Consider the following 15,276-nt stretch of genomic DNA (forward strand, 5'->3'; position numbering starts at 1 on the left):
TGGCCACATCAAACAGGAGACTTTCAGATGCGAGTCGAACGAGCACGGAAAATGCACAGGTGACGAGGAGCTTCAGTAGAACAACAGTGAACTGCGGTCAGATGAGATGTGGTCAGGACATATGTCAGTAAAAAACAATTGTCCTGTCCTGTCAGCGGTTATATACTGTGCTCGTAGCACGTGCTCTTCAGTCGCACGCACAAATAGCCGTATCATTTCATATTAAAGCGTGGATGAAACTATGAGCATGCGTGTCAGATCTGCGTCACGTTCAGCAGTGGCAGCTCTTAAAGTAATAGCAGCCAAATAACCTAATAACCAGCTGCTGTGATGTCTGTTCATCAAAGAACAAAATAAAAAAGAGGAAATCAATGACTTTTAACTTTAAGGATTCATCAACATTTAATTTAGAATTTAGTGTGTGATAATTTTATTCAATTTCTGTATATTTCCTATTTGCTGAAGGGCACAGGTAGCCAGATATGACATTTATTATAATGGGTTTATGTGAAGATTATTTTAAATTCACTTAAATCAGAAGCTGTTATTTTTTAAAGTCTACTAAATGTTAAAATCGATAGCTCTAAATTATACTGTAACGTTGAATGGCTATGGTCAGTGGTTAAATATTAGGAAAAAAAGAATTTCCTAGAGACATCCATAGTATTGGTAGCAGTGATACTGGCCTTCAGTCAAAAAAAATATACTGAATTTATGTTGTTTCTACATTAATTTGAAGATTGAATGTGAAATCATTGCAATATAAAAGTATATTTAAAAACTTTCATGTTAGGTGGGATTAATCACGATTTATTTCAGAAAAATATTGTAAATATTCAGAAAAAGATTAATTAGTTTTTTTAATTGATTGACAGCACTAAACAGAACAGAAGATGCTTATTTAAAAAGACATCACGATAAACATTAAAGTCTTTCAAAAGTTGCCTTTAATTAGTAAGAGAACTAAAAGAAACAAAATGTTTTACTTTTATCTTAACTGAGAATTCTACTTTAATTTTATAGCTAATGTTGTTCATGGTTAGGTTGTAAAAAAAAAAAAAATATATATATATATATATATATATATCTGGTCTGATGTCTGGTCTGGTGTTTTATACTCATCGGCTCTAGAATGTTTGTAACTGTCCTCTTTGTTTCTCAATGTCTCTTTAGTGTTTTCTAGTTGATTCAGTGAGTTTATTGCCTGTGTTCTTTGGATGATCATGTCTGGTCTTGTTCTGGATAGCATTATTACACTCAGTGCTTGAGTCTTAGACCTAGAGTTGAGTTTGGTCTGGTTTAATCTGCATGTTACTGGATACTATATTTATGAATAACCCTGGATCATAGGAGTATTGAGTAGACATGTAATAGTGAATGTCACTGCAGAACTTATGAGACTAAACCCAGCAGCACTGATGTCAACTCAAACACGAGGTGACACTTTGACCGGTTCACTGGCCTGATATGAGTTTGTTTGGACCTTAGCCAACATGAAATCAGCACAGACTCTATTAACTGGAAGCTGATTGATATATCTTTTCACTGCGCTTAATTCATAATTTAATTTCCTTGGCTTTCTTGCACATCATAATTTTAATTTGGCAGTAAAATAAACATAATTACAAATTTCTGCATGTCAGTAGTGAAGCATCTATTTTTATTTGCTTTATTTAATAATTGAAAAAGCATTCTCATGGTTAAGATATTATTGGGTCATTCTGTGTCAGCTCAACCAGAGGTCCCCGGCTCAAATTTTAGATTTTGCTAATATTTTTTTTCTGAAGAAAGATAGACATGTATAGTGATGACAGCCAAAATATTAAATGTCATGGATGAATATTTACTGAGTAATCCACTATTTTGTAGAGGGGGGTCAAAATGGCAATTTTCACCTGAGATTCAGAGCCAAATTACAGGAGGGTAAAACTGACTTCAGAAAGATGGCAGCATCATAATGTTATTTTTACACACAGATTGGTAGATATGTTAGTAAGATCTGTTGAATTTAGCAATCTTTGTTGCATTATGTGCCAGTGGTGACCATTCAAAAATGGGGTAAAAGCACTTTTCAAGTTTTTTCTCCAAAGCTGGCATGCTTGTAACTCAAGAAGTTTTAAAGATATCTTAATGCCCTTTTAGATGTTGGGTCTTAACAAACTTTACTTTTAGCATTATAATTTCTAAGGCCCCATATGGGTTGGTCCCAGAGATATTGAAATTTCAATATGGCTCCAGGAGTAAATCGATAAAATGTACACTTTTTCAGGGGTCAAAAACAAATCTGTGTCACTTTGCAAAAATATGATACTTCTTTTCTTTTAAAGTGGAATGTCTGAAGAACAAATAATGTTGAAACTAGAAATGTATCTCGTTTCCTTATTACTTATTGTATTTATAAAAACCATTACGCCTATGAAGAGGCCCCGTAAACCATATATACCAACGTGTGTGTGTGTGTGTGTGTGTGTGTGTGTGAGAGTGCGTGTGTGTGTGTGCACGCATGTGTTTGTGTGTGTGTGTGTGTGTGTGTGTGTGAGTGTGTGTGTGTGTGCGTGTGTGTGAGTGTGCGTGTGTGTGTGTGTGTGTGTGTGTGTGTGTGTGTGTGTGTGTGTGAGTGCGTGTGTGTGTGTGTGTGTTGAGACATTACTGAGATGCCGTTGGCCTTCACCGGTTCTCAGATTAAACCTCAGCAGGGATTTACTGCTATGGACACTAAAGAGTGTTGCGTAATGCTCGCGCTGAGAGATATTTCTGGAGCAGATCAGAGACGCTCCTGCTGGAATATAAGACGGGTGCTCTCCATCAGGTTCTGGACCTGTTTCAGAGCCCACTGATTCCACTGAAAAACTACCACCTAATATTTCTCAGCATTTTTGACAGTGTTATGTACAGTATATATAATAATTGTGCATCGCACTCCTTTATGGTAAGGAACTACAGACATCAGGTGTGATTTTAATATCTTCATCATGACTCTTTATTTGATCAGACTGATAACAAACCTTTAGACAATATTGAACTTTTACACTAACTGATCAGATGCACTCATAACACCCTAGCAACCGCATAGCAACAGGTTAACAATCACTCAAACACCTTAGTGATCACATGATCTGTCACCCAGCATCTTGATTGACTGAAGGATTCTGCTCATCCTCGGCATGATCTCTGTCACAGATGGAGCCGCATTCAAACATTCACAGCAAACTCAATTTATGGCAGCGTGGTTGTATTGACATCTGCGCTATGACAGCATCTCAGTGTTCACACGCGCCCACACACACACACACACACACATGCCTCGCTCTCAGCCCGTGTGTTTCACAGCTCAGATGTAGCTGGACGTCAGTGTCCATGTGTGTGTGTGTGTGTGTGTGTGTGTGTGTGTGTGTGTGATCATGACAAAACCTCATCAGACCTGCTTCATATGTGGCTTTATTCTAACACTGCAGTGAGGCTTGAGCTTGATCTGAGTGACTGTAGTGTGTTCTTATCTGAACACACTTCTGCAAAACATGAGGCTCTTACTCTGTGTTTTGTCTTATTTTCAGATACAAATATATCCAACCTGGTCTCATAAAAATACGTACCTCTGCGCATTTTTTGTGTGACACAGTTTTTACGAACCTTACAGCACGTTTCGCTGCAGTTTCAAATAGAAATGTCCACTGAGTGGCGCTAAAACACAGGTTCAATATGTGAACCCTGGCACGTTTTTATTACGTACACTGTAAAAAGTTAAAGTTGACAACTTAAAAAAATTGAGGAAACCCATTGCCTTAAAATTATTAAGTACATAATAATAATAAAAAAAAAAAATTAAGTGAACTTGACAATTCAATTAACTTATTTTTTTAATTATCATTTACTTGAAAATTTTAAGGCAACGGGTTTCCTCAATTCTTTAAAGTTAAGTCAACTTATCACTTTTTACAGTGTAGATATTGGTACGTATTGCTGTTTTTTTTTTATTACATTGCTTCAGATACGTATTGCGGCGGTTCAGAATTCAAATATCCGGGGACTGTCGCTAAAAATTAATGCTCTATCGCATATTCTCCTAAGTCCGAGCTACCGAACAAACCTACCGTCTATGAAAACCCATAGATATGAAGCTGGATGTGTGCGATGATAATGTTCAAAAGCATCAGTTTTCAAATCTCCCAGCATATTAATATTGTTTTGAAGTCATAGCATGATATTCTTCAAGTAATTGTGCGAAAGTTACATTTTATTCATTGAAACTCTGTAAATTTGTGCACCCAGGTACGTAACTGCCATGCATGAGATCAGGTAGCATATATCAACATTATTAAATCAAGATATATTTGCTTGAGAAACAAAAGCCTGGTTTCACAAACAGGGCTTAGACAAGCCAGGATCAGACCATAGTTCAATTAGGACATTTAAGTAATTTTTATAAACGTACCTTAGATAAAAACATCACTGACAACATCTTCAGACAAAACAAAGGCACTGAAATATTTTAAGATCAGTGAGAGCAAGTTTCTTTCACTTGAAACAGCTCAGACTTACATTTAGGCTCAAGCCTTGTCTGTGAAACCGGGGGTAAGTTACTTAAGTCTTGCTTAAATCTGTTCATATTTTGTTTTCTGAAAATAAATAAATAAATAAGTGAATTCATATTTAAAACATGAATGTGTTGTATAAGGCCATAATTTATGAATTTTTCAACATCTACTCTGATATTGAACTGAATTGAATCAACACTGAGCTGACTGGATCTGAATAATGACTCTTGTCTTCTGTAGAGCTGCTTTACAGTTGAAATTGAATTTGCTTCATATTTGATGAAGTTTACATCATTTATACTTTTATTTGACTATTATTTATTATTATGAAGCTTCTTTGAAACAATCTGTATTGTATAAAAGGCTTTAGAAATAAATGTGACACACACAGGGTTTGTTCTGATGGGTGTAATCTCTCCGTCACCTACACCTTCAGCTCTCGCTCACCTGTGAAGATCATGCTGTTTATGGAAGGACTGATATAACTGCTGTGTGCTGCATCAGAAAAACAGCTCTGTCTGCCAAATAACAATATTAATCACAGCACTGAAACTGCTCGAGAACTTTAGATGAGCAAACGTCAGGCGCATAAACAAATCAAACACATTTAGATGTTTATAGCAGAAGATCAAAGAAAGAATTACAATGGCTCATTGTGCAAGAAATGAACAGCAACACCAAAATATACAGAATAAAATGTCTTTGATTTAAATTATTATGCTCATAGATGATATATTTAGGAATAGTGCTTGCAGAAATGGAAAAAGAAAGTAAGTAATTAATAAAATATTGATAAAAACTATAACAGTATCTCAGTGATACTAAAATAACACTGATTTGAGCACAAACAGCAGTTTATACAGTTTGATTTTTCTATAAATTTTAAGTCTCACTCACCAGATTTCATTTAAAGATTTAAAGCAAAAATGTAAGCTAATAATGAATATTAAGGTTTATATTTTTCTTTCTTCACAAAGATAATTGCGGCTTCATTCCCTCCGTTTTGTTTCCGTTTTACCCAGTGTTTTTCTTTCCGTTGTGCATCTATGGATCCCTATGTTCGGCCCGAATTCCTCCTCCTCCTGCTGGAGCAGGGGAACGATCTCGAGGACCACACCAGACTATTCCTGATGATAGCTAATGACACCAGCTACCCGGACGGCACGCTCTGCTCATTCTACAACGCAAGTCTGAACACCGCGTGCAGAGCGCTGTCGTCCGAGGATGGTCCTCGAGAGGATTTCGCCGCCTGTGGAGTGGATTCTGGTGAGAAACGGATCACCCTCACCGTCTCTTCCGAGGATGATCTCGCCAGATCCACTCCAGACCCAGAGCCCAGCCCACCAACTCCCAGCGGTACGGAGCATCAGCCCGAGCCCACCGATGACGGAGAGCCATTCCCGCCGCGATCTACGAGCCAGCGCGGCCGAGCGACTGAGCGGAAGATCGCCCGGAAGTTGAGCCCAACACGTCAGATCAGGTGCGAGCGGCGGCGGTGCCCATCGCGAGGAGCCAACCGTGGGCGGTGTGAGCGCGGAGTGGAGCTCCGCCCCTGCATCACGGCTGAGGATGAGCTGATCATCTATCTGGGGCTGCTGGACATGGAGGAGGATTTACTGGACTGGGAAAGCGGATCTGGAGGTCAACGTTTCCCTTCACCAGCCGCCGTTCGCGGTCCAGGAAAACCCGCCGGCAGAGAGTATGGCAAGCCCGCCGGCAGAGAGTATGGCAAGCCCGCCGGCAGAGAGTATGGCAAGCCCGCCGGCAGAGAGTATGGCAAGCCCGCCGGCAGAGAGTATGGCAAGCCCGCCGGCAGAGAGTATGGCAAGCCCGCCGGCAGAGAGTATGGCAAGCCCGCCGGCAGAGAGTATGGCAAGCCCGCCGGCAGAGAGTATGGCAAGCCCGCCGGCAGAGAGTATGGCAAGCCCGCCGGCAGAGAGTATGGCAAGCCCACCAGAGCCGGCCCCTCGCAAGAGCCCTCTAGAGTCTCCGCTGGTTCCGTCCAGCACAGCGCTTCCCGAGCGCCCCCCAGTGCCTGCGCCAAGAAGGCGCTCCCAAGAGTCTCCGCTGGTTCCGTCCAGCACAGCGCTTTCCGAGCGCCCCCCAGTGCCTGCGCCAAGAAGGCGCTCCCAAGAGTCTCCGCTGGTTCCGCCCAGCACAGCGCCCAGAGCGCCCCCAGTGCCTGCGCCAAGAAGGCGCTCCCAAGAGTCTCCGCTGGTTCCGTCCAGCACAGCGCTTTCCGAGCGCCCCCCAGTGCCTGCGCCAAGAAGGCGCTCCCAAGAGTCTCCGCTGGTTCCGTCCAGCACAGCGCTTCAGAGCGCCCCAGTGCCTGCGCCAAGAAGGCGCTCCCAAGAGTCTCCGCTGGTTCCGTCCAGCACAGCGCTTCAGCGCCCCCAGTGCCTGCGCCACGAAGGCGCTCCCAAGAGTCTCCGCTGGTTCCATCCAGCACAGCGCTTCCCGAGCGCCCCCCAGTGCCTGCGCCAAGAAGGCGCTCCCAAGAGTCTCCGCTGGTTCCGTCCAGCACAGCGCTTCCCGAGCGCCCCAGTGCCTACACCAAAAGGCGCCTCCCTGTCTCCGCTGCAAGAGCGCCTCCTGTCTCCGCGCTGCAAGAGCGTCTCCCTGTCTCCGCGCTGCCAGAGCGCCCCAGTGCCGGCCCCTCGCAGTGCCCGCCAGTGCCGGCCCCTCGCAGTGCCCCCAGGGCCTGCGCCACGGCGCTTCAAGAGTCCCCGCTGGTTCCGTCCAGCACAGCGCTTCGAGCGCCCCCAGTGCCTGCGCCAAGAAGGCGCTCCCAAGAGTCTCCGCTGGTTCCGTCCAGCACAGCGCTTCGAGCGCCCCAGTGCCTGCGCCAAGAAGGCGCTCCCAAGAGTCTCCGCTGGTTCCGTCCAGCACAGCGCCCAGAGCGCCCCCAGTGCCTGCGCCAAGAAGGCGCTCCCAAGAGTCTCCGCTGGTTCCGTCCAGCACAGCGCTTCCCGAGCGCCCCCCAGTGCCTGCGCCACGAAGGCGCTCCCAAGAGTCTCCGCTGGTTCCGTCCAGCACAGCGCTTCCCGAGCGCCCCCCAGTGCCTGCGCCAAGAAGGCGCTCCCAAGAGTCTCCGCTGGTTCCGTCCAGCACAGCGCTTCAGCGCCCCAGTGCCTACACCAAGAGAGCGCCTCCCTGTCTCCGCGCTGCAAGAGCGTCTCCCTGTCTCCGCGCTGCCAGAGCGCCCCCAAGTGTCCGCGCTTCAAGAGCGCCCCCCAGTGCCGGCCCCTCGCAAGTGCCCGCCAGTGCCGGCCCCTCGCAAGTGCCCCCCAGGGCCTGCGCCACGAAGGCGCTTCCAAGAGTCCCCGCTGGTTCCGTCCAGCACAGCGCTTCCCGAGCGCCCCCCAGTGCCTGCGCCAAGAAGGCGCTCCCAAGAGTCTCCGCTGGTTCCGCCCAGCACAGCGCTCGAGCGCCCCAGTGCCTGCGCCAAGAAGGCGCTCCCAAGAGTCTCCGCTGGTTCCGTCCAGCACAGCGCTTCCAGAGCGCCCCCCAGTGCCTGCGCCAAGAAGGCGCTCCCAAGAGTCTCCGCTGGTTCCGTCCAGCACAGCGCTTCCCGAGCGCCCCCCAGTGCCTGCGCCACGAAGGCGCTCCCAAGAGTCTCCGCTGGTTCCGTCCAGCACAGCGCTTCCCGAGCGCCCCCCAGTGCCTGCGCCAAGAAGGCGCTCCCAAGAGTCTCCGCTGGTTCCGTCCAGCACAGCGCTTCCCGAGCGCCCCCCAGTGCCTACACCAAGAGAGCGCCTCCCTGTCTCCGCGCTGCAAGAGCGTCTCCCTGTCTCCGCGCTGCCAGAGCGCCCCCAAGTGTCCGCGCTTCAAGAGCGCCCCCCAGTGCCGGCCCCTCGCAAATGCCCACCCTCCCACCCGCTCCTGCCTCCTCCACCGCTGTCGTCTGGCAGCCCCTCTGCTCGCCCTCAGCCCACCATCAATACGGTGCGAGCCCCACAGGACTGCCATCCTCCAGCATCGCTGGGCTGGAGTATCCTCACCTCCGCCTCCAACCTCCTCGGCCCGGACTCTGCCTCGGCCCGTTGACCCAGCGGCTCCACCTCGGCTCCTAGCTCCCTCGCCTCCACCGTCACCCGTCGATCCTCCAGCTCCACCAGGCTCCTCGTCCCTCCGGCTCCGCCTTGGTCGGGCGTCGACCCGCCATCGCCTCAGGACTCCGCTCCTCCGGCTGCACCTCGTCGCTCCGTCCCACCGGCTCAGTTGGGCTCCTTCCTCCCGCCAGCTCCACCTTGGTCCTCAGTCGCTCCGGCTCCGCCGCGGATCTCCGGAGCTCCGCCTTCGCCTCGGTCGCCAGAGCACTCTGCTCCACCTTGGCCCCCCGGATCCTCGGCATTCCCCTGGCTCGTCGGCTCTCCGTCTCCGCCTCGGGCTCCTCCACCACCTGCTCCGCCGCCGTTGGTCGGCCCCCTGGAGTCGGAGGCCATTCCTCCTCCATGGCTCCTCCCTCCGTCGGCTCCACCGTGGGCCATCATCATGGCTGTGGCCTGGGTCCGGCCAGGCTCCTCCTGCTCCGGGTCCCTCCTGTCTCTTCCCTGGCTCCTCCCTCCTTCGTTGCCTCCCTGGTCTCTGTCTGCCGACCTCCTCCCGGTGGTCCGTCCTCCTCCTGAGCCTCCGCCATGGTTCCCACCCGTTTCCCCCCCCCTCTGTTGTTCCACGGTGCGAGGACGCACCTTCCGGGAGGGGGGAGTAATGTCACGTCCCTGGACTGTCTTGTGTGTGTTTTGCTCCCCATGTGTGCCCTGTGACCTAGTTTCTGTCTCCCCTTGATTGTTTAATTTGATTCCAGGTGTGTCTCCTTAGTTCATTGATTGTCTTGTCTTTATAAACCCCAGTCCTTTCAGTTAGTGTTGGTCGGTCTTTGTACGTCAACCTAAGTGTCTACGTAAGTGTCTACCCTACCTGTGATCTGTGTTCCTGTCTATATATTAAACTCCCGTGTTGCTAATTCCTCGTCTTCTCGTTCCTGGTTCCCGTGCTCCCCTGTGAGATGTGACAGCGGCGGTTCAGAATTCAAATATCCGGGGACTGTCGCTAAAAATTAATGCTCTATCGCATATTCTCCTAAGTCCGAGCTACCGAACAAACCTACCGTCTATGAAAACCCATAGATATGAAGCTGGATGTGTGCGATGATAATGTTCAAAAGCATCAGTTTTCAAATCTCCCAGCATATTAATATTGTTTTGAAGTCATAGCATGATATTCTTCAAGTAATTGTGCGAAAGTTACATTTTATTCATTGAAACTCTGTAAATTTGTGCACCCAGGTACGTAACTGCCATGCATGAGATCAGGTAGCATATATCAACATTATTAAATCAAGATATATTTGCTTGAGAAACAAAAGCCTGGTTTCACAAACAGGGCTTAGACAAGCCAGGATCAGACCATAGTTCAATTAGGACATTTAAGTAATTTTTATAAACGTACCTTAGATAAAAACATCACTGACAACATCTTCAGACAAAACAAAGGCACTGAAATATTTTAAGATCAGTGAGAGCAAGTTTCTTTCACTTGAAACAGCTCAGACTTACATTTAGGCTCAAGCCTTGTCTGTGAAACCGGGGGTAAGTTACTTAAGTCTTGCTTAAATCTGTTCATATTTTGTTTTCTGAAAATAAATAAATAAATAAGTGAATTCATATTTAAAACATGAATGTGTTGTATAAGGCCATAATTTATGAATTTTTCAACATCTACTCTGATATTGAACTGAATTGAATCAACACTGAGCTGACTGGATCTGAATAATGACTCTTGTCTTCTGTAGAGCTGCTTTACAGTTGAAATTGAATTTGCTTCATATTTGATGAAGTTTACATCATTTATACTTTTATTTGACTATTATTTATTATTATGAAGCTTCTTTGAAACAATCTGTATTGTATAAAAGGCTTTAGAAATAAATGTGACACACACAGGGTTTGTTCTGATGGGTGTAATCTCTCCGTCACCTACACCTTCAGCTCTCGCTCACCTGTGAAGATCATGCTGTTTATGGAAGGACTGATATAACTGCTGTGTGCTGCATCAGAAAAACAGCTCTGTCTGCCAAATAACAATATTAATCACAGCACTGAAACTGCTCGAGAACTTTAGATGAGCAAACGTCAGGCGCATAAACAAATCAAACACATTTAGATGTTTATAGCAGAAGATCAAAGAAAGAATTACAATGGCTCATTGTGCAAGAAATGAACAGCAACACCAAAATATACAGAATAAAATGTCTTTGATTTAAATTATTATGCTCATAGATGATATATTTAGGAATAGTGCTTGCAGAAATGGAAAAAAGAAAGTAAGTAATTAATAAAATATTGATAAAAACTATAACAGTATCTCAGTGATACTAAAATAACACTGATTTGAGCACAAACAGCAGTTTATACAGTTTGATTTTTCTATAAATTTTAAGTCTCACTCACCAGATTTCATTTAAAGATTTAAAGCAAAAATGTAAGCTAATAATGAATATTAAGGTTTATATTTTTTCTTTCTTCACAAAGATAATTGCGGCTTCATTCTGTTCTGATTCACTGACCCGTCTCTGTCGCTTCATTATTAAATCACGGTGGATGGACAGATACGGGACAGACCCTCTGTGACTGAACCTTCACACAGACCTGAGCTGATGTTTTCTGACATTAAATAATTCACTGAAATCTCAATCAGGTGGAGCAATCAATAAAACTCTGACTCCCAGATTCAAATAAAGCAGCACATATAGAGTATACAGTATACATCTCTTTTAGTCTGAGCTCCTGATGGACAAACAGCAGATTCTGAGAGTAAACGTCTCCTCAAGAGAGCAAACGCATGTCTTTGTTTTTCCTCCTGTGAAGTGTTAGGAAGCGTCTAATGATTTTCTGTGTGTTTTTTCCTGCAGTATCCTGTTTGCGGATATCGTGGGCTTCACGTGTCTGGCGTCGCAGTGCACGGCGCAGGAACTCGTTAAACTCCTCAACGAGCTCTTCGGCAAGTTTGACGAGCTCGCCACGGTGAGTTGCTCTCATTGGTTCACGCCTGTTGCTATGGTGACTTCACACCCCGGCAACAGCAACAGGAGGACAGGTGTGAGCGCAGGGGAAGTTATGCATAATCAGAGAGTTATATGTGATAAAGATGAAACGATGACAGCGGTGGGATCATGTTAGACTGATCCCTCAGGAGTTCCATCAAACCTCAGAGTTATATGTGTGAAAGAGCTTCACAAACATCTTGTCAAACACACAGTATCTTTATTTGTATCTAAATTCACAGTAGTACTAGCATGAAAGTAATCTATATCGAGCACCGACATCTACAACAGATACAACAAACAGATGAAATCACCTTTCCAAAGTAATTAGACGCTTCATTGATTATATTAGAGACATCGATATTTCACACATTCTCACAGATTTTAGGAAACATCTTCACTTTGAGAGGCTTTTCTGGCTTTCAAAAAAAAAAAAAAAAAAAAAAAATGGGGGGGGGGGGAGTTATTTGTCAATATAATATGAATATTATCATGTAACTTGCTTCCTGGTTTGGCATTAAAGCACTGAGGAAGGTCATACTTTCAGTAAACTTTTTTGTTTTTGACCCAATAGAATGTGGATTTCTTTTGGAATAGGCCTATATACAGTTCATTATAAAAGTACTGAAACAGCAGAGGTTGTTTTATTTTAAATACATAAAAGAATGTCAGATCTTTTATGACTTGGTGATGTTTTTTTCTGAATATTATTTAGTGATGTTTTAGGTTAATATCAGGGTGATTCACTGCGTGAGTATTTTCAGCTTGCTGTTGGAAAAGTTCAGTCAGAGTCGTTTTCAGTCTCTTGCACGCTCACACCGGTTAAATCTCTCCTGTCTGTCTTCGTTAGGGTTTGTGAAGGTGAAGGTGCTTTAATGTGAAGACGTGTGCCTGTTCAAGTAAACATGTAGATGCATCTCGATGTAATCTAGACATTAGAATAGCTTACATTCACATGTGCCTATGAAATCCTTTAATCCATGGATTACACAGACATGTTTCTGTCAGCGTCAGAAGGTCTTTCAGCAGGCCTGCGCTCAGTGTTTCAGTGTGATTGTCGGTCTGTGGTGTGAGCTTGTTTCGTTGCAGGGTCAGTTTGTTCACACGTTTCGTTTGGTCCACTCATACTCCTTCTGTTTGGACTGTCTGCTGAATCTCACACATACTCGTCCATATAATCACTCTAGACTCTGCCTCCGTTCTTATGCTGTGTTTGAAGTATGTGTACTAGGTTTGTTGTTAAATCGTTTTGCATTATCTTTGTACACATTCACTGATATCTGTGTGATCCTTTAGGGGTACAGTATATATATATATATAAACGTGTGATATTTGCAGTAAACTGTGTAAAGACTTTATATTTGTCTAAAGGGGCATTCAGTGTCAATGCAACCAGAGGTCCACAGCTAAATTTTGAACTTGAAAAATACTTGTTTCCCATGTTTCAACTTTCACCATTGTCATGTGATGCAACGAAGATTGCTAAAGTCAACAGATTTAACTAACAGAAGTACAAAACTCTGTGTGAAAATGACATAATTATGCTGCCATATTTCTAAAGTCATTTTTACCCTCCTGTAATTTGGCTCTGAATCTCAGATGAAAATGGTCATTTTGACCATCCTTTACAGTATAGTGGATTACTCAGTAAATACACATCCGAGATATTTAACATTTTAACTTTCATCAAGTCTTTATGTTTGTCCTCCTTCAGAAAAAAATAAAATAAAATTGTTGACAAAATCAAACATTTTAGTCAGGGAAGTTTCTGAAATGGGGTTGAGTTGACATGAAATAACCCTATAGCACTGTCTGTTTCTTTAAGTGTACAACTTTTTTGAATGAAGAAAAATGTACTAAATGCACCTTAAAATATGCTTTTATCCAAATTGACAAAACAAACACACTTATGAATGAGGAAAAACAGAGGTAATTTATCCTAGAGATGTCAACAGTATTAACAGAACCCTATTATTGTAGTTCTAAGACAAACCAGCACTAGTGCAGAAGTGAATAGAACAGGAAGTACATAGCAGGTTGCTTTGGAAATATAAAACATGAGCAGTGCCTGTATTTTTGGTGGTTGTGGGTGAATTAAGTGAAGAGGAGTATCTTCAGCTGGCTCGTGAGAGCTGTGATGTTCTCAGCAGATCTGGCAGAGTTCTGCAGGAACAGAAAGTGTTAATGTTGTAGTAGGTGTCGTTTTGACCTGCTTATAATGGTTATATGAGGTGAGCTCATTCACTCAGTCCTAGATGCCTGAAGGTCACTTAGATGAGACGATGAGGTCACCAGGCAGAAAGAGCTGAGCTGCGTATCATCTGTAAGATGGGGTTGTGTATTTGGACAATTGGAGGGGACCAAACACTGAACCCTGTGGCACCCCAGTGTTTATCCTCTGCCTCAACAAACCCTCAAAGGCTCTGCTTGTGTCAATGAACTACAGATCCTATGATAGCAAGAAGCATCTGATGATTCCCTCTGTTGAATGCAGTGGACAGGTCGAGTGTGATGATTTCGAGTGAACTTATGCCAGCTGCAGTGTTTCATCCTCTCCGGAATGTCTTATAAAAGAAAAGAGAGAGAGCTGGCTGAACACAGTTTTGACAGAAGAGGGATCGGTCTGTAGGGTTATTGAATCACTGTAGGATTAAGTATTGTTTTGTTTTTTTCGAGTCGTTAGGTTAACCAATGGTGGGAAAGATGCCAGTAATAAGACATGTAAGAGGATTGTGGAGTGGAACGCTCTTCATTGGGCAAAACCACTTCAGGAGGTTCAGTTTGATCCAATTAAGTGTTTATATGGTGTGACGTGCAGACTCACTGACTTGGCATTGTGGGGAAGCAGTTGTGATTGTAGCTGACCGTGGACCAGTTATGGATCAGGATTAGAGCGAGGATGTGTTTCATGAGACCAGTTTAGTAAGCATACACAAGACCTGTGATTAATTATAGATTCTGTTTTTCTGTTTGGCTGATATATTTAAGGTGGGATATTTATTTGGACAGCACTGAGAACGCCAGCGCCTGAGCACACTGCACATAATCTTCATATTATCCTGCATTTATTTGCAGATCTTTTGTGAGCTATTAAGTGCATGAAAGATGTAACCAGTTTGAAGTAGTGCGTCATCCCTGTCAAAAATCACTTTTGCCTTATTGATGTCGCAATCATATCAGTCATGGTGCATATTGCAGTCATGCCATATTAGTGTTGCATTACACTGGTTTTGCCATGGTTAAGTGTGTTTTAGGGTGCTTTCACACTTGGTTTGATTGCCTGGTCCGGACCACGCACCCCCCACCCCCCTTCCACTGCCCCCGCTGGTTTGTGTTTATACTGTGTTTTTTGGTTCCGAACCATGGTACGTTTGTGTCTTTAGAGTGATAGCAGTTTACCCCTGTTACTAGGTAACGAGGATGCGAAAGACAGCTAAATTAATGGATGCTTGCTTGCTTCATTTTTGTACTTCAGATTTTGAAAATTTTTATTCATTTCCAAAGAGCCAACACAGCGCTTATGCGCTTATTTGTCATGACTGTAATGCAGAGATTCAAAAGAATGCTGGAGGCAATTTCTGCAAGCAGAAATAAGATGCATTCTCTCATCTGCGTCAATCACGCTTATCAGGAAAGTGAGTGGGTAAACGCATATATACACAGTTTGACCAATTCATACATCATCAACTGATTTAG

The 15,276-nt window shown here is 44.4% G+C and overlaps 1 protein-coding gene across 3 annotated transcripts in view; it reads left to right on the forward strand.

Annotated features, from left to right (window-relative positions):
* adcy1b (adenylate cyclase 1b) overlaps positions 1–15,276 on the forward strand; it is a 63,666-nt gene that overhangs the window by 7,465 nt on the left and 40,925 nt on the right. For all 3 annotated transcript variants that reach the window (XR_009273646.1, XM_058793343.1, XM_058793353.1), the window contains exon 4: positions 11,449–11,560. Coding sequence is in view for 2 of the 3 variants with exons in the window: in XM_058793343.1 (XP_058649326.1) it covers positions 11,449–11,560 (112 nt within the window). In the remaining variant the exon portion in view is untranslated. The remainder of the gene's footprint in view (positions 1–11,448; positions 11,561–15,276) is intronic.

The sequence above is a fragment of the Onychostoma macrolepis genome, chromosome 02 (genome assembly GCF_012432095.1).
Source record: "Onychostoma macrolepis isolate SWU-2019 chromosome 02, ASM1243209v1, whole genome shotgun sequence".
Lineage (NCBI taxonomy): Eukaryota > Metazoa > Chordata > Actinopteri > Cypriniformes > Cyprinidae > Onychostoma > Onychostoma macrolepis.